This window comes from Platalea leucorodia, assembly GCF_965183815.1.
Source record: "Platalea leucorodia genome assembly, chromosome: 2".
NCBI classification, from domain to species: domain Eukaryota; kingdom Metazoa; phylum Chordata; class Aves; order Pelecaniformes; family Threskiornithidae; genus Platalea; species Platalea leucorodia.
In genome coordinates this window covers 63,555,389-63,574,987 of record NC_138824.1, presented here as the reverse complement: position 1 = coordinate 63,574,987, position 19,599 = coordinate 63,555,389, and the positions used below count along the sequence as shown (strand labels likewise).

At 39.0% G+C, this 19,599-nt stretch overlaps 1 protein-coding gene across 1 annotated transcript in view; it reads right to left on the bottom strand.

Moving 5' to 3' along the window:
- MYO16 (myosin XVI) overlaps positions 1-19,599 on the bottom strand; it is a gene marked incomplete at both ends in the record, with an annotated part of 315,156 nt that overhangs the window by 252,208 nt on the left and 43,349 nt on the right. The window contains 2 exon segments of the mRNA XM_082305019.1: positions 8,756-8,899; positions 12,875-12,945. Of these exon segments, the coding sequence (XP_082161145.1) occupies positions 8,756-8,899; positions 12,875-12,945 (215 nt within the window).

The window sequence follows — 19,599 nt, the reverse complement described above, 5'->3', positions numbered from 1 at the left end:
TACTTCAGTCTTACTGAAAGTATCTGGTATTAGAATCATAGAATCATAGAATATCTCAAGTTGGAAGGGACCCATAAGAATCATCGAGTCCAACTCCCCGCTCCTTGCAGGACTACCTAAAACTAAACCATATGACTAAGAGCGTCATCCAGATGCTCCTTGAACTCTGACATGCCTGGTGCTGTGACGACTGCTCTGGGGACCCTGTTCCAGTGACCGACCACCATCTTGGCGAAGAACCTTTTCCTTACATCCAATCTGAACTTCCTTTCATGCAGCTTCATTCCATTTCCTCATGCCCTATCGCTGCTCACCAGAGAGAGGAGATCAGCACCTCCCCCTCTGCTGCCCCCCTTGAGGAAGTTGTAGCCTGCGATGAGGTCCCCCCTCAGCCTTCTCTTCTCCAAGCTGAACTAACCAAGTGACCTCAGCTACCCTCGTAAGTCTGGTCCTCGAGGCCTTTCAACGTCTTGGTCGCCCTCCTCTGGACATACTCTAATAGTTTGAAGTCTTTCTTGTATTGAGGCACTCAACACTGCACACAGTACTTGAGGTGGGGCTGCACCAGTGCAGCGCAGAGTGGGACAATCACCTCCCGCTGTTAGATTTAACCTTGCTTCCAAATTTAACCACAACTGTACTTCCCTTAGGATATTCAGCCTGCATGAGAGTAGGTGCTATCCAACAGACCATGTGGTGTGAAATACACAAAGGCATGAATTCATTACACAGGTCTTGTGGATGACCCACTGGACTCAGATCAAGAGATCTGATTTCTCTCTGTGCATCCTTACTGTTACCGAGTAATTTTTTAAAAAATACTTCACACTTTTCTGCAACTTCCCTTTCCACCTTTTGCTTGATTTGTCCATTTAGACAAGAATCTCTCAGGAACAAGATGACTAATCATATATTGTTTTGAAAAAGGACACCTCATTAAAAGCTGTTTAGTTAAATATACCTGTCCCCTGAACATAGTCTAGCTTCCACTGCTGTGTCCTACCTGGACATCGTGAGGAGAATGGGCACTATGAGACTGACAAGTAGCGAGAGGGAAAGAGGAAAACTGGATGTCTCCAGGAACATCTACCAGAAGCTGGCTTGTGCCTGGTAGTTAGGCACAAATGAATACCACAGTTAGGCTGTCAAATTAACACATTTATGAACTGTACCACATCCAAAAAAAATTAAAGAAGTTTACAGCTACAGGCTGGGAAGCTGGAGAGCCACCATTGAGGTGCTTACTTGCCCATGTCTCTAATACAGGATCCTGAAGCCAGAAAGCCAGAAAGCATATGGAGAAGACAGTTCACCCATGGATTGCTTGAGAAGCTGCTGCTAAATAAAGGAATGGATGAACTCCACAGAGTAGAATATGAGTGGCTGGTTCACAAAAGACCTAGTGAGACAACTGCAGATATTTATATTTGCTGTTAGCATTTTTGAAATATAAAGATGATGTTTGATTACCTGTTATACTGCCAGGTTCAGGAATGAGTTCAGAAGTGTCCATTACACCACATGACTGAGTCGGATCCCCTTTTCCTTGTTTACTACCCAGAGATCTGTCACATTGTATGTGGTTGTCTATATTCGTCCCATTTGATTTTTAATATTCCATTAGTCATGTTATGTCATATGGTTTATTCTCATGTCATAAAGAATTTTGCAGAGGTATCATAAAGAAATTTGCAGAGGATCAGGAAATGTGGGTGACATCACAACCATTGAGTAGCATTTTTAAATGCCCATATACACTGGATACCATTATACTGTTCAAATACCCTGTCTAACTAACACTGCTCATCTACTGTTGGTGACTGTAAATCTAATGAATGATTTGAGTATAACTCCCTTTTGGAGACAGCTGAGCACAGATTTTCCTAAGTTCTTAAAAAGAGGAGAGAAAAAAATATTCAGCCTCAATTTTTTTAAAGAGTTGTACTTTTAGCCTTCTATGCCCAATTCTAGGTTCCAAAAACCACATGAAGAAACATATTTAAGTGGCTGGCACACAGTAGTTATATTTACTTTTCCTAGTGAGGTTAGTAAAAAGCATATATTAAAAATGTATTTCTACTCCCCATTTTTCCTTTATCTACATGTAAAAATTCCTGAGGATGTAGTACTGCTCTCTGCCATTCTAGTTAATTAACTGCCATGTTTATTACGTAATGCCTTCAGGTCAATGAAAGAATAAATCTCCACTGTGCAAAGTGCCGTATGAACACTAGAATACTGTTTCCACCTTCCTAGTTTCATTTGACAAGATCTGCATTACAGATGGTGATAACATTACATTCATGTTGCCCACTAAAATGTGCCTCCTGATGATGGTAAATTAAAGTGTATTACACTACAAAATGCATTCTCACCTGCTTTGTTTTTCTCTGCTGCTCTCAACCTTAGGTCAGTCAACATCAAAAGACTCCATGACTATTTGGGAGTGCGGAGGAGAGAAAAGAACCAACCCCAAAACCAAAACCAAAGATGCATTAAAACAGAAAACTCATAACTATCAACCTGTTATGTATGACTCCAACAGTACAGCACAATGATGAATTATCTGTGACATGCTCTGAAATTAAAGTGTAACAGCAAGTCATAAAGAAACCTTTACTTCATAACACAATCATAGTTAGCTTGAGAAAAGCAAGTAAATATAGGAGCTCAATATGACAGTGAACCTTTTAATAAGTGCCTAAACACCATGTTTCAAAAACTGGAGAGAAAACAGTGGGTCAGGATCCAACTAAATATATCATGGAATTGCAGAGACATGAATCAGGATTTGACCAGTTATATTTTTTCCATTTAATTTTCAAATGTGTTGGAGTGGAGGAACAGAAGGGAGAAGGTGGGGCAGCTGAACAGCTTGACCTCCTTTGCCTTTTTAATGATCCAGTGCTGATTCTTAGAGCAGAGAATTCATGATAATAAATAATACTGTCAGACTGAAGAAAAATGAAAAGAAAAAACAAGGTTCTACAAAGTGATATTATTACCTATACACCCTACTGCCTGAGTTGCTAAGGTTAATTTACTAAGCTGCGACAGTATTAATGTTACTATATCAGATAGTAGTTTGAATAGTACACAAGTAAAGTGAGGGTTAACCACTTTTACATATCAATTAAAAGTATTTGAAGCTAGAAAGTGTATATTGTGGAGGAACAATTAGACTGCAAGCGATGGGTACCAGTTTAAAGTTACAGCCATTTAAAGTGATATAGAGTGGACTTAATACTTCCCTGCAGCTAACAAAGCATGAGCAGTATCCATGTACTGGTGCTTGCACAGTCTGTAACTCAGGTGGCACTTTCAATAGGACAGAGCACTTTGGATATTAAGTTTCAAATCTTAGCTAGTGTTTCAATTCAATGTAAAAACTAGTACAGGAAATTAATGCAAAATACAACGTTGCAATGTGTCCAGAGATGACAGAACAGGAACACATCCCAACTTGACAGAATTGCTGTCAGTGTGTTCAGTCCTAAGCCTTCAAAAGGCAGTGAGGCAAGACAGAGAAGCTAGTTCTAAAAAATCTGCTTGCTTTTCATACTGTCTTGGAGATTTCATATGGGCACAAATGTGTACAAGCCTATGCATCTTTGTTCTTAAATGAAAGGCACTTCAGCATTCTCCTCAACCTGCTAGAGGAGCCCCCTACATACCACACCCACAGAAACAGTCCCCTATCCCAAGGGGAAAACCCCCAACACTGATACAGTCAGGCAATGATTGGTGAATCTGACCTTTACCACCTGATTTGCATGTATGGCAACCAGACCTCTATGGATTATCTTTGATCTCTACACTTCCTCTTGTGCTAGCAGCTGCCTCAGGGGCAAGTTCTTCATTGGCTGACTATTTAACAGACATGGGATATATTTCCTGGCTGCACTATCCAATGCCCCCTGCCTTGCTGACAGCTACAAAATGGAGAAGACTTAAATATGTCCCTGGAAAGCTATACCACCGTGGGTAAAATGTTGGGATGGAAAGAAATAGCTTCAAGCATTTAATTCTGCATTAATTCCAAAAACAGTGCCTACAATTCCAATAGTCTTCCAACAGGACACGATAGCAGATTATCACATTACAAACAGCTACAGCCCCTCCTAGCTCTCAGTGAAAGACATTTCAGCTAACAAGCTTTGCTTTTGCCTTTGCTATCTAGCAGAGAACAGAAATAGTGAGTTACCACAGCTAAGCTGATGAATGACAAGTCACTATCTTGTCTGAGCCAGAGAAACATGAAGACCACCCAAAGTGGGATAAAATCAGAAAATGGGCATGCTGAATTAAGTCTTCATTAATAGCCTTCTGGGATCTACATATACTCTATATTCCTTTTTTTCTATTTTCCCTACAGGAAACATTTTGAAGTCCTCACTGAGGAAATCTCCACTGGCCCCTATGACAGTTTTCCAGGAATCAGAATTTGCACAGGTCTCAGTTAAAGGACCATGCTGCTACCTTTTAGCTCACATCTTTAAAACAGATAATATGGCATTGTCTATGTTGTAAAGTCAATCCAGAAGAAATATTTATCTAAAAGTAATTCATGATGGTACATGAAGTGTTATTTTCTCTTCGAACTAAACACTGCGGCATAATAGAAGATGCCTATAGCTTATATTAGCATTATCCAGGCTCATGTTACACATCAGACATGGCCCATGAAACACTAACCTCAAGGCAAAGTAATTGCTAATATCAAATGCTCACACAAAGACAGTTCAGAGTTGTGAAGAATACTCCCCTCCAACATCAATTTCCATCTTCACTTTGTCAAATGTTATTAAAGATAGCATTAGTGTATGGTTCAAAAACTATTGCTTACCTAAGAATATTTCCCTTTCTCTGCTACAATACCATATTTATTATTCCCACTCCAGCAGGAAGAGCATAAAGTTATTATTTATGTAGTCAAGAAAATTCTGCCTGAAGAAGTGCTGACCACCTAAAATGTGGGCAAATTTATCAGATGCTATTGCAAGTAATATAGAGAATTCAAACACTACCTTCAAAAATCCATATGGATGTACCTTTGCTTACTGAGACTTCAATATATCAGATGACCTATTTATCCCAAGTTATCAGGAGATACTTAGAACCTTCAGAAGAAGACAGCTTGTAATAAACAGGGACTAAATCAAATAACATTCAAATGATGGGGGATGAAAAATAATTTTGGATATAACCCTAGGTAGAAATACTTAATGAATTTTTATTAGATTGGGCTTGCAAAAACAGGCAGGGGAAATTTTAGAAGTGCCCTGTTAACCTCAACTGTTCCTATCAGTGTCAACAACAGCACAGCATTCAGTATTTCTGAAAACTCCCCACATTACAAGACTTTCCCACAGTACAAGAGTTTTTATAGATGACCTTCTCTGTTCTAATTTGTTTATCAGTTTAGGAGTACACACAGAATCCAAAGGATACATAGGCTTCAAAAGTATATATACTGAATAGATCAAGGTAATACAAGAGGTAAAATATTACCTTCTGGAAATTTTACCCTTCATTTGCCAAGAGTAGTGACAATGTTTAGAATGGGATACTCCTACCAAATATATTTGACGACTGTGGTTAGGTAAGCAATACTATTTTAAGCACTAAGAACAGAAAATCATATTTATACATGTTTTGTTACTGGACCTAATTATATTTGTAATAGAAAAGCTGAGAAAGTGGACATTCCAAGCATGGCAAAGGCTGTATCTCTACTATTAAATCAAATGGACCTGGGAAAACTCTAGGCATTGAAGCCAGCTGGCATGGAAGAGACCTTGTTTAGTCCAGTAAAGACTCTTAGCCTCTACAATGTGACAGCTGGATACAAACTGGTCCCTGGGACCTCCCAGCTTCAAAATCATGCTGGGGAATTGTCTGGAAGGAATTTAGATGGCACATGCCAAAGTCATGCCAGAGGACATTCTAACAGTTTGTTAGTACAGATGACTGTGGTCCAGCACCCAAGAAGACTCTGACACCTCTTTCTGATTTTCTAGAGCACGTGTAGCCTCAGAGACCATCAGAATCCTAAGAGATTACCAGAGAAGGTCTGGTACAGATCAATGTTAAAACTAAAGTTACAGATTGAAAGAATCAACCACAGGACAGAGTAAAAGTAATTCCAAGTTTCAAACAAAGGTTTTGGTGAAACCCATGTCATGTAAAGAAGGTCAGATAGTAGCCACAGTACTTCTTTCAGATACATGGCATTACATTATAGTTAGCATCGTCACTAACTCAAAATCGTACTACTATAACTCACTATGCTGAAGAAAATCAGAAGATTATCCCCTCCACTACTGAAGACTACTGAAGACTATTTGCTTGTGGTGCCACTCTAATAGAATACAGCACACTTATATATCCCACAAAGTATAACTCAACATGATGGCTTTGACTTACGAGATTCTAAACGCAATGAGTCTTAGGTTATTAAAAAAAAAGTTTTGTGTTTTGTACAACAAAACCTTTGTTTCATTAGAGTTGTCATAGGAATTCAAAAGCACAACACATGTTTATGAGGGACACAACATTTTTGCAGAAGAATCTCTCCAGCAATTCTTTCCAATTTGGTGTGATGCAACTAGAATCTATGCAGGAAAACCTTAAAGAATTACCTGTTCTGATTTCAAATAAAGGTTGAAGCTTAGGAATTCAGAATTGAGATGAAGGGAAGGAAGGTATCACTAATTATGAACTGAATAATAAAAAAAGATTTTTCATTTATTTTCTAATTTAGTATAGGATATTATTTACCCTTGTTTTTATAAAATGAATCATACACGCTAGAGGGGAGAATATCTGTATATTTCAGAAAGAGTTCACGTGTAACCAAGAAAGCCTGAAACAATAGCTCTAAGGTGTAAACTATCACGTTAATCTCTGTGGATGCTACTTAACCTGCTCATTATGCTTTAGCCTTAGCAATTAAGCATCAAAGCATTCCTAAGAAAATAACTACATTGTGAAATCTATCCAACAGTCTAGTGAAATACTCTTCTGGAAGAAAACAGACATTGATCTAGCTTTTCTCTAGAAGAGGAGGCATTTGGACTCAAGTCCTCAAAAGCCCAAGAGGGCTCTAATCCGTATCATGCTGGTTAAAAGCCCTGCTTCCCATCATTGACCTAGAGTAGGTAAACAGATCCAGAACAGTGTTCCCAGCTATTACCTTCAAGCAGAGACAGATATTTCCCTACAAGATGATCTTAGACAGATGATAACTATTTTGAAGGACAAAATTTAGGCTATACTCTTTTCTTTAGTATTTCCTACCGTCTAGCTAGACTGCTTCCCACACAAAATACTTCTGGGACTAGGACCTGGAGGGCAACAAGTTGAGCATGAGTCAACAACGCGACCTTGCAGCAAAGAGGGCCATAGATTTCTTGGACTGCATTACCAGCAGGCCTAAGCACTGGTGAGAGCCCAATACTGTTGAGGCACCAGTTGCAGGCTCCCCAGTAAAAGAAAGACATGGACATAGTGGAGTGAGACCTGCAAAGGGGCTACAAAGATAATGAAGGGACTGGAGCATCTGTTGTACCAGGAGAGGCTAAGGGAGCTGGGACTCTTCAGCCTTTAGAAGAGAAAGCTCAGGCAGGTCTTACCAATGTGCATAAATACCTGATGAAGGGAGTAAAGAAGATGAAGCCAGACTCTTCTCAGTTGTGCTCAGTGAAAGGACAAAAGACAGTAGGCACAAACTGAAACACAGGTAATTCTGTTCAAATCTAATAAAAACCTTTTTTTTCTGTGCAGGTTGCCTAGCAAGTTTGTGGACTTTCCATCCTTGGAGATATGATCCTGGGCAAGGTGCTGTAGCTGTCTCTTCTCTGAGCAGGAGGATTGGACTAGACAATCTCCCAAAGTGATTTCATGAAAGCTATTATCAAGTATACAGTCTTTAAAAATATTTTTCCCTTCATTTTACCTGTGACATTGAAATATCACTATAAGCATGCTAAAAAATGCTCATCTACTTGCAACAACCTATTAAAAACATACAAATTTTAAAATTATACAAATGGATTAGAAAACTGTAAGTCAGATTGTGAACTGTTTCTGCACTACTGTTTTAAAGAGCAATATAAAATTAACTGGGAGAAAGAACTGCATTAATATCCTGGTGTAAAACTAGAGGTTGTGATCCTAGGACTTGAAGCACAACATGAACAAAGCTGTTCTCTACAAAGGCTGAATGTCATATCTATTACTATATTGGGCAAATTCTGCTCCAAAAAGTCAAAGTTAGTCAATATTAGATGAATATTAAATTGGCCTTGTTTTGACCATGTCCACAAACACTTCTTTATGAATACTGAGTGTAATTGAGCAAATACTTGCTTTTAAGAAGGAGTTTCTGATAAGATTGTCTGTGAACTCAGTCCTTAACAGAAGGTGACATGGAGAAAAGAAATTATCCGAATATCCCATCTGGGACAACTCAGTGCTTATCACAGATATACGCTCCTGCCCACAAGGAAGAGATAGGAGAGACTTGACATTGATGTTTTTACTGTATTCTCATTGAAAGCCTAAAAATGCTTCACTATACGCCTTCTAAAAATCCTGAGCACCAAAACAATGTCAAGAAACAAACAAACACAATATATGCTTTCACTGATATGATTAGTAGTAATATATTGCATTCATACAGTAGTTTCAGACCTCATGGTGTTACATTCTGTTTCCTTTTCAAGCACACAACGCATTGGATTGCTCTACTTACTAGTAGCAGTAGCAGGACAATATCAGGATTATCACATGCACAGGCTACATGCATTGATGTCCAAAAATCCTCATCTTGATGATTTACATTTACTCCTCTGTCAATTAGAATTTCTGCAGCAAATGCGTTATCGTAGCGGGCACACTAGAAGAAAGAAGAGCAGATTAGGTATGGTGTTTTACTCAGTGTACAAGTGAATTTATTACATACAATTTTTGCTGCATTTAACATTTAAATTGAGCAGTCGACACACTCTAGTTAAGCTGCTGTGTTTGTAGGGCAAACCAGCTGATGAATCTATAGAAATAGTTTTGTGGAGACTGCAAGTTCCATGTCCGTGATTCACAGAATCCCTTATTCCCTGTGAAAAAGCACTATATGGAATCTGCTGAAATCTATGGTAAAGATAAGGCTTTCTTTCTGTTCAATATTGTCATTCCAAATCAGTGCACAGGCATCAGTGCATGACAATCACATCACGAGCAGTGGCATCTAAGTATATGTACACCCACCTGTACATATCTCCACACATACATGAACTTCTGCCTTTTATACAGTTCATAGCAATAATACGCGCCTCTCCATACCCACTCCTATTTCCAATCCACTAACGATACTGATTCCTATTCAAGTGTCTCTGACAGATAGATACTCTGCACACTAAGGGTGTGTTGAGGGTGGGGAGGGTGGGGTTGCACATGTGTGTGTGTGTTTGTATACTTTGCCTTGTTTTCATGACGGAGGTCACTAATTTTGGCAGAGAAGAAGAAACTAGCTTAGCCATTGTTTTGAGCTTACTCTTCTGTCACATCTGTGACTTTTTATAGATGTGCTTATGGATAATACTTTAAAAGACAATTGGGGCACCTAATTTAATATCCTAACTCTGGCCTAACATACAATCTCAGTAACTCTTCAGAGAAAGATCCTCTCTCTTTCCCCACTGGAGAGAGTCTACAGGGAGACTAATTTTCTGTATTAGATGCTTACATGCTTTGAATACGATCCTTAATATCTATGCCTCTTCCAATATTTAAAGCTGTGTAATATTTCCCTGTCTCAAAAAGCACACATATACACTGAGAGTACAAATATAGTGAAATCTGCAGATTATTTGCAAGTGAGGGTTAAATAATCGTGTTGTTACGTCTGTATCGCATGTGGAACCACACCATGGCACACAGTTTGCTGATCTGTATTCATTTGGCATGGAAGCCAGGACACTGGAGGAAAAGGGGAAGAAGGAAAAGTGCTTAACTGGATTCCACTGTAAAGTCAAGACATAGCTGAGATATTCAACTGAACGTAGGAGCTGCATGTACTACTGCGAACATAAATGTAGAAACTTGGAAGATGAAAATTAAACGCTATGAGCCCAAAAAGCAGTCCTGCTTTAAATGATTTACAAACATACTGACCATTAAATTATAGAATAGAAATTAAGTTCTGATATATTTCATTTAGCTTGTAGCTTATCTGAAAGCTCTAGAAACAGAAGTTTTGTTTTGTTGCATCAGTATCACTCATTGTATCAGTAGTATTACTTATATTGAGCTTTTCAATGTTCAAATTTTAACAAATCAGAGATAAGATATTTAATAATACAGATCAACATAATCTCATACCAATCACATTTTCAAGGCAGTGTTAAGGAAAAAAATTTCTAGAGAGCTTCCATACAAAACAAATGACAGATGTCACTGCATCATTTTGTGTATTAATAATAGATATAGAGACTTTTGTGATTAGTTATGAGTCTGAAAACAGCTTAGATTTGTAGCAGCAATTTAATTGCCACTGCTCCTTGATTCTTGTTTAATGGATTTTGTGAAGCAATTGGGCAATCTCTAAGTTCCAGGAGAAAATTGGCACTCATATACTTTGTTACTAGGGCAGGTTGGGTGGCTGCCTGTGTGAATTGATATGACACTGTGCTTCCCGCTGAATGGACAACTCAGGCAAGTACTCTCTTTTTTGGTACTTGTCTCATGTAGCCTAATGAGAGTTCAGTGAATACCTTTGAAGCTCCCATGGCTTCCCTGAGATTCAACCATATTGGGATACTCTCTACAGAGATAGCAACAGAATCTCTATGAAGTGTCACATTTGAATTTTTTTAGAAATATATCACATTTTGGAAGTTAACAGAAATGGAAAAAGAAAAAAGAATTCTATAATGAATCAAATTTTAAGTAAAATGTGAAGATAAATATATTTTCCATTCATTCTGGAATAAAAACATTTACCCTACAACTGGAAAGAATAAACACTGATCAGGCTTCCCTTTGGAGAAAGGAGCTTGCATAGAATTGTAGTGGTAAAACTAGTACTTAGAATGGATCTGAGTGGGCTTCAAAAATATAATAAAGATGCATGATAAATTACTATTTTGAGTTCTTGCAGGAAAATAAACTTGGCTCATGTGTTTCCCTGTATCATGACTCTCCTCCCCTGTCTGTACTGCTCCCAAATCAGGGTCAAATCCAAGTTTCATTGAAATCAGGTTTTCCCCTATCTCCAATAGGACTGGTATTTTTCTGTAAATGAATTATGAGTACTTACAAGTAACTCTGACTAGACTGAGGCAGTAGGTTACACACAGTTCTCTATTGCAAATTTATTACTGCAGGAAGCTTTCCCTCCCTTTAAAGCATATGTGCGTCTGTGGAGCAGCAGGCACCAGTGAAGAGATACTGAATGTGACAGTGAACTGGGGTGTAATGCAGAAGGTCAAGAAATGTAAAAAGACATAGTTCAACTGCAGATTTTATCTGCAGATAAAAAGCGTGCATCAGCTGACTAGACAAAGCAACCTAAAATCCCTAAAGATGGATCTGTCTTTCTTCTATTTTAAAATGCCAGTGAGACAGATGTCACATCAGCCACACTGAAGATACATATTGTCTCCTAGGGCTTTCAGCACAGGATAAGATTTGGGATGCCTCAATTTTAGTTAACCCAAAGATAACTTCTCATATGGGCTGCATTTTTAAAGTGATTGAGCACATTTGCAGCAGGCATATAGTTGGAGGAGAGAAAAGACAATTTAAAAGTTTTCTCTGTTCCAACTCATTGCTGCACCCTCCTCTTACGTAGGCCTCTATTTCCCAAAGTCCTTGGTAAGCAGCATGGCCATGGAAGATGGAAAACACAGATTAATTACACAGGGGAAATGCTACATCTTGCAAGAGCATGGTGGCAGGTGTGCTGCAGTTCAGTAATATTACAGGATCCTTCTTTTCCATCAAGAAATCTCTATATTTTGTGTACGTACTATGAGAAACTTAATCCAACTGTTCTAAAATAAACGACTGACAGCAGACTTTTCACTAGATCTGTTATGCCCTTGTATTTGTGAAGTCACATTTATTTTAGCAGCATTGTGCAACAAAGTTGGATCCAAATATCTTAAAATAGTTTCACGTTGAATAGAAAGCATGTCTGCAACTGAAGCATCACAGACCAAAGTAAAGGATCATAAGACTTAGCAGTTTATGATGAGTTTTGCCGTTGGCTTCAGCAAAGCCAAAATTTTACCTCTGCAGTATTTTCTTTCTGTCTGCCTGTCAGTCTTTCCTCCACATGCCCTTACATCTTGCTTCTCTTTTGGTCATTGTATACAAACGGTTTTCCTTTTATGTTCCAGTTACTTAATCTAAATTGCTATGCAAATAATGATAAATTAAATACAGATAATGTGTTAAATATACACATGTAGAAAATTAGTGCAAGAAAATATGCACAAAAACAGAAGGAAAAATATTACATCATGGTGTTTTTCATATGGGACCTGTGAATCTCTGAACCACATAATTCTATCTTTGGAATCGAGCAATATTTCCTTTGCTCTTTATTACTGCACAGATAATTTATAAATAAAACATTTCATTCTACTCTTTTAGTTACCATTCCTATGGCATGATCCATCCTTCTGTAAGCAACTTGAAAACAACCATTTATTTCACACGCATAGCTGGATGCAATCATAACCACCGTGGAGGGCAGTGTAGATAAAAAATTCTTGCTAGGCCTATTTTTTTGTTAATATGCCCAATCTGCTACTCAGTATCCCACCATATTTATCCACAGTCAGTAACACTAATCTTCAATCACTCTTACCAGATGGAGCAAGGAGCCTCCTGAGGAAACAAGCGTATGAGGGTCGGCACCATCCTTCAATAGCCGTAGCACTGAAATATCAAAGAAAAGAAGAACAAGAATTAATGCAGCAATATACCTGAGCTGTTAATAGGCTGATTCTTCATCATCTTCATTAAGAGATTTAATAATATATGCAAACCCCTCAGATAACATTTGCAAAACTATCATGTCAGCATTTCCCATCTCATGTATTTTAATGGCTAAGCCTGAAAGCAAAGGACCTTTGATAACGATGTTAAATATGAACAGTATCAAGGACTTCTCAAGCAGACAGATGAGCATGTCAGTTCCATACATAGGAAAGGGGAGGGGAGAGCTGGAGGAGAGACCCTCTGTCAAGGTCACAATCACCTGATTAGTTCATTTGGAAGCAAAATCACAGTCAACTGATTTTATTTTACTTTGTAGAGTTCCCATGAGATTTGTTGGCTTTTTCAGTAAATAATTGAAACTTGTGTTCATAACTTATATCACTTGAAATTAATCATCATTCCAAAGCTAAACGATCTGCACTCAAGTTAACCTTTCCAGTGCATTGTCAGATCGCTGACGCAGCACAATTCTTAAAATGATATTTGGAGTCAAACTCCACTCCCAGTTACATGTATCAAACCCCTTTGAAATAAAAACAGGCTTATAAACGTAAGGGAAACCACAACTCTTCATATTGGTACTCACTCAAGTGTGAAAATTCAGCACTTTTTCCCCATTGTCTTTATTGCCTTTATAACCTTTCACTTGGAATCAAAGCATCGACTGACTCATGCTACCAGTGTTCATTCCTGGAACAGAATCGCACAGTAACAATGCCAGACGTTACCAGGGGAATCCATACTGGCATTGCAACCCTGTCTTCACTAAACTGTATGAAGAACCCTTTTAAAAGGGTTGAGTGCTTATGGGTAAGAATCAGGGGGAAGGCCAACAAGGCAGATATCACGGTGGGAGTCTGTTATAGACCACCCAACCAGGATGACCCACTTAGTGGGTGAGGGGAAGGCTGTGGATGTTGTTTACCTAGACTTCAGTAAAGCCTTTGACACCGTTTCCCACAGCATTCTCCTGGAGAAACTGGCTGCTCATGGCTTAGGCAGGCGTACTCTTTGCTGGGTAAAAGACTGGCTGGATGGCCACCAGTGGTGGTGAATGGAGTTAAATCCAGTTGGCAGCCAGTCGCAAGTGGTGTTCCCCAGGGCTCAGTAGTGGGGCCAGTTCTGTTTAATATCTTTATCGATGATCTGGATGAGGGGATTGAGTGCAGCCTCACTAAGTCTGCAGATGACACCAAGTTGGGTGGAAGTGTTGATCTGCTGGAGGGTAGGAAGGCCCTACAGAGGGATCTGGACAGGCTGGATTGATGGGCCGAGGCCAAGTGTATGAGGTTCAACAAGGCTCAATGCTGGGTCCTGCACTTGGGTCACAACAACCCCATGCAACGCTACAGGCTTGGGGAGGAGTGGCTGGAGAGCTGCCCAGCAGAAAAGGACTTTGGGGTGTTGGTTGACAGCCGCCTGAACATTAGCCAGCAGTGTGCTCAGGTGGCCAAGGCGGCCAATAACACCCTGGCTTGTATCAGAAACAGTGTAGCCAGCAGGACCAGGGAAGCAATCATACCCCTGGACTTGGCACTGGTGAGGCTGCACCTTGAATCCTGTGTTCAATTTTGGGCCCCTCACTACAAGAAGGACATTGAGGTGCTGGAGCATGTCCAAAGAAGGGCAACGAAGCTGGTGAAGGGTCTGGAGCACAAGTCTTATGAGGAGGAGCTGAGGGAGCTGGGGTTGTTTAGTTTGGAGAAGAGGAGGCTCGGGGGAGACCTTATCGCTCTCTACAACTACCTGAAAGGAGGTTGTAGCGAGGTGGGGGTCGATCTCTCCTCCCAAGTAACAAGTGATAGGACGAGAGGAAACGGCCTCAAGTTGCACCAGGGGAGGTTTAGATTGGATATTAGGAAAGATTTCTTCAGTGAAAGGGTAGTCAGGCACTGGAACAGGCTGCCCAGGGAAGTGGTTGAGTCTCCATCCCTGGAGGTATTTAAAAAACGTGTAGATGTGGCACTTAGGGACATGGTTTAGTGGTGGACTTGGCAGTGCTAGGTTAACGGTTGGACTTGATGATCTTAAAGGTGTTTTCCAACCTAAACGATTCTATGATTCTATGATTCTAAAAGGCCTCCCTCCAGGAGAATAACTGCCAATAATTTCTCCTGTGTAGGAACACAGCTGGTTCTGCCTCCATCATCTGGCAATCCTGGTTTTAATTCCTAGGTAAGATTCCTGGACAAAATTGTGCAAAGGTCTGAGTACCCCAGAAATCTGTTCCACTGCAGTGTCTGTCCTACAGGAGGACCATAAATTTGTCTCAAGGCTCTCCTAACTTCTGTGAATCTGTGAAGAGACTTATTGTGCACCATCTCCTCCTTATACATGCATTTTGTGTATGTGTTTTCTTTCTCTCTAGAATATCTTGCAACTACATTTTCGCTGTACATTTAAACTTCTTACAGCATTCAAACATTCAGCTGACCTACTTGAAAGGGGTCAGTTTTCTTTTTAAATATTGTTAATTTACACAAGCAATATTTTCTGAATGTGTTGAATGATTTTTGACCAGGTGCCCTAGAAAAATTCAGCCCAAGAGAGAAAATTTGTCTAAATGGTTGCAAGCCTGTAAAATTAAAGTAAAAGACTTGGCGTCATCATTACTAAATACTTCACACATACTAAACACACTGGTGTATTGGACAAATATTTACAATAGTTATACAAATCCATTTAATCTTTTGCTCTTTTTTAAAATTTGAAAATCAAACATCAATCCAAACCATTGTATAAATTCATACTTTATAAGTAATTCCATGGTACCTATTTCTCCTCACCAAAGGTTTTGCTTCATTTAATTTACAGAACTGTAAGAGACTTTTATGTTGTGGCAAATGCCACTTTTAAAGTTAACTACTACTAGAAGTCACTGTTGTCCCCAGCATGTCTGCCAAAAGTAAAAATGGAACATTAAGTAACATGGAATAAATGAACTGTACAACAACTACCAAGCAAGATGAAAAGCACTGAAGCAGAGTGGGAGAGTGGAGAAATATTTACAAATTTTCATAACCTTGGGAAAAACAGATGAATGACAAAAAGCAAAGTATTTCTTTCTGCTCCCAGATCCACAAATCCAATACTAAAGTACAAAATTGTCCTCATCCAGACAGAGACCATTGAAAATAAAGGTTCAGAACTACGTTCCTTCCTTCTTTTAATACCTAAATTGCTGACCACATATGGAGATGCTTCCTCTACCTCAGGTTTTAGTGAGTAAAGACCTTATTGTAAATACTCCCTCCTTTAATAAGTGTGCAACTACATCCTCCTCAAGAGTTAATATTTTCAATGTTCCTATGTTACGCCATTTCTTTAGCAGGCCAGAAAATATGAATGCCATATTACAGAAGATTTCTTAAGGCTCTGAAATTAATTTCACTCTGCCAAACCCATCAGGATTTCACCTGAACAAACTAACATTCCAAGTTGTTCCCCTTCCTCCATCCTTGTTTTTCGGGGGGGGGGGGAAAAAAAATCCTCCTATTTCAGTCTCTCAGCCACTTAATACAGTGTTTTTATGTAGCATTCTTTTTTATGGACTCTGTGTGTGGGTTAAAAATGTGAACTATGGCTTGGTTCCACATGCAATGATAGTCTCATTTGCAAATATGAGAATTAAAGCAATAGTCCTTAAAAGTGTGATTTACAGAAATTATTAAACTGCCATAATTCAAGGAGGCTTTAACTGATGACATCAGTGAGAGTATATAATTCTTCAAAAATTCCATCTTTATGGTGTGTTCTCACAGAATGCACTTCTGTCACAAGGGGAAAGGCATGTTATCCACTGTATGGCCTACTCTTCCCTTGTGCCATCTCTCCCCAACTATGCAGCTGCACATTCAACTGGACCAGAAAGTCTTTTTTCTCCTTTCCTCTCTCTCCTGGAAGGGTTAGTTTTTGACCCCATCAATGTGGCTGACTGAATAGCTCCATAAGGACCAGCACAGTGGATACAAATGCACACATCATGTGGAGGCAGAGCAAGCACACTGTGTTTTGGTGGCAGAAGTCTTACATTGACTAAGGCTGATAATGAAATAACTTCCTCAGTCTGTGTTTCTACAAGATGGGATAAGCCGATTAAGGAGTCAACCAAAAGGGTCTGTTCCCTTCCCCATTCACAAAAGGACTTACACATAATTTACCTCTGGCTACTTCTGCATCCAGGAAGTGACTCTAATGGAACAAAATAACCTCAGCAAAAATAAAATGCAGAGTTTCTTGTTGGATCATTGAGATGAACTGAATCATTAAGAGTTTTGAGATTACCAAAACAGGCTTTTGGGTAGGTCCTTGTAAGCAAGGACAGAGGATGAAGACCTGTCTTTTTTGCCAGGAGCAGGACACACGGGAAGGTCAGACGGTTGGGAAATTGCATTTCTAAAAATATTCCACAAGAATTTAATCTGGAGCCTAAAGTAGTAACCAAGTGATAGAAAGAGCCTGTGGCTACTTGGGTATAGAAAATATGGACAATTTATCAAATCTTTTCCTTCCATCGAACCCCCAAAGACTTGGTTCTTATAGAGAAGCTATGCAAAATTAAGTAATGCCTTTCCAGATCCATTTAGCAACACCTTGTTGTTGAAACAAAAAAATGACAGACCGTTTCTAGATCTGAGATTGAAATTCATAAGAATGAATGTTTTTGCCTTGCTTTTTTCCCCCTAGCAGAAATGCAAACCAAGATTACAGGATAAAGAGTTAATATGTGAACTAAGATCTTAAAGTAGAATATTAAATAGTTACGACCATAAACAAATGATCAAGTCACGTACAAAAAATTAGGGTAAGTGGATAAAAGCTCAGTAGTTCTTTTCTTTGTCGGCTTTATTTTTCCTCATTATTGCATGTAGCTTAATCAGTGCTTCAGGAAATTCACGTCACAAAGACTACCAGGGAAGATATGCAAACTCTCCTTTCAACTGGGCAAGAGTCTTTGTTCTGAATCAGGATTATGTGCTACATTCCTCTGCATATAAAGACAAGTGAAAAACATTCCTCTTTCCTTGAATTCATCCCCCCTGCAAAACGCAATAACAAGGAAAACAAAGAAAAGAAGATCACAGAAGTAAAATCCCCCTCCTTACTATGCAACACACTTAGGTCATTCACTTAAGACTTGAAAACTTTCACCTTCTGTTCATTTTTTCCTTTTGATAGAAATACTCTAGTTACTGCTAGTAATTTGGGATTAATTGCCCTAATGAGGACAGAAAGTCATAGATAACTATATTCCAAAAATGCTATATATCTCTTAATTAATGCCATTTTTCAGGAAGTTTTCACAAGACTTTCTTTCAAAACTTGTTTTCTTTGTAATCTTTCATGGAAGAGAAGTCTCCAGAAAAGATGAGGAGACTGAAAACAGACTTTAAGGCAGGAAGCTGATATTTACTTGAAAAAAACTTGAGAGTAAAATTTTCAGGAAAATCTCAAGCCCTTCCTTTGTGTGTATGAACAGGTCCATCCATTCTCTGATGTCTTTTAGATTTGACACACAAAATTATCAACTACTTAGAGCGGAATTTCACACCTAATTTCATATCTAATAAAGGTGGTTTAGAAAGCATTGAAGTTATAAAGTCTCAGCAGTAAAGAAAGATAATAATCAAGGTAGCTTTTTACATATGCCTGATGTTACAGTTTTAACTAAATTATTCTGGTGAGCTGAATAGGTTTCCATACTCCATTGACCATATTGACTAGATTACAACTTATTATGTAGCCTTATAATCCAGTAAGGACAGTATTGCTGTGCCTGTTACCAGCCACAGGTCTTGTACTAACTTCGCCTATGGGACTAGGCCTGTAAGGCTTACTTTGTCTGGGCTTGTCTTGGCTTGCTTGGAGATTTGTTTTAACTTTTTTAGCTGTTATAGCAACTGGCTAATGACAAGGAGATAATTACCTAACATATTTTAGTTTAACTGAGCTTTGTATAGTTGTGCTGTGTAATGTGTTAAGAATTTTGATATGTACAGCAATAACTAGTACTTATGCTGTGCTATGTTGAATAGCATCTAGCTACTCTGGCATGTAGAACTATCTATGACCTTATATGCTGCAGACAAAAGGAGTACAGATCTGAAGTGACAGCAGAGCCTGGAAGGTGAATTCAGAGGGCCCAGGGCTATCAGTAACTCACCAGTGATCAGCTGCTGATGGTAATGCAAACTTAGAAGTTGGGCAATGTTGCATTCACAGCAAACCCAGTTTTAGTAGTAACAGAAAAGACAAAAAAAAGTGCCTAACATATGTAAAACATCTGCTGTGCTGGATATAGAGTACCAGTATACGTTTCTATTATTCGTTCCTCTGGGGAGTAGCAGCTAACTAGTGTAAACTTTGTTCCTGTTAACATCTATTTTTGTTCTCTTTAGTTTAGCAGGAATAACTCTAGCTGGAAGGCTTTACTCCTTCATTATGTGCAGAAACATGACTTACTGCAGAAGACTAGCTAAGACCATGCTGTTGCTGGAATGGATTATCCCATTCTCCTCCTGCCTCAGGCTGCATGCTTCTGCCACTTGCCTCTCTCTGGCACAAGGCAAAGATTAGTTTCCAACCAGATCA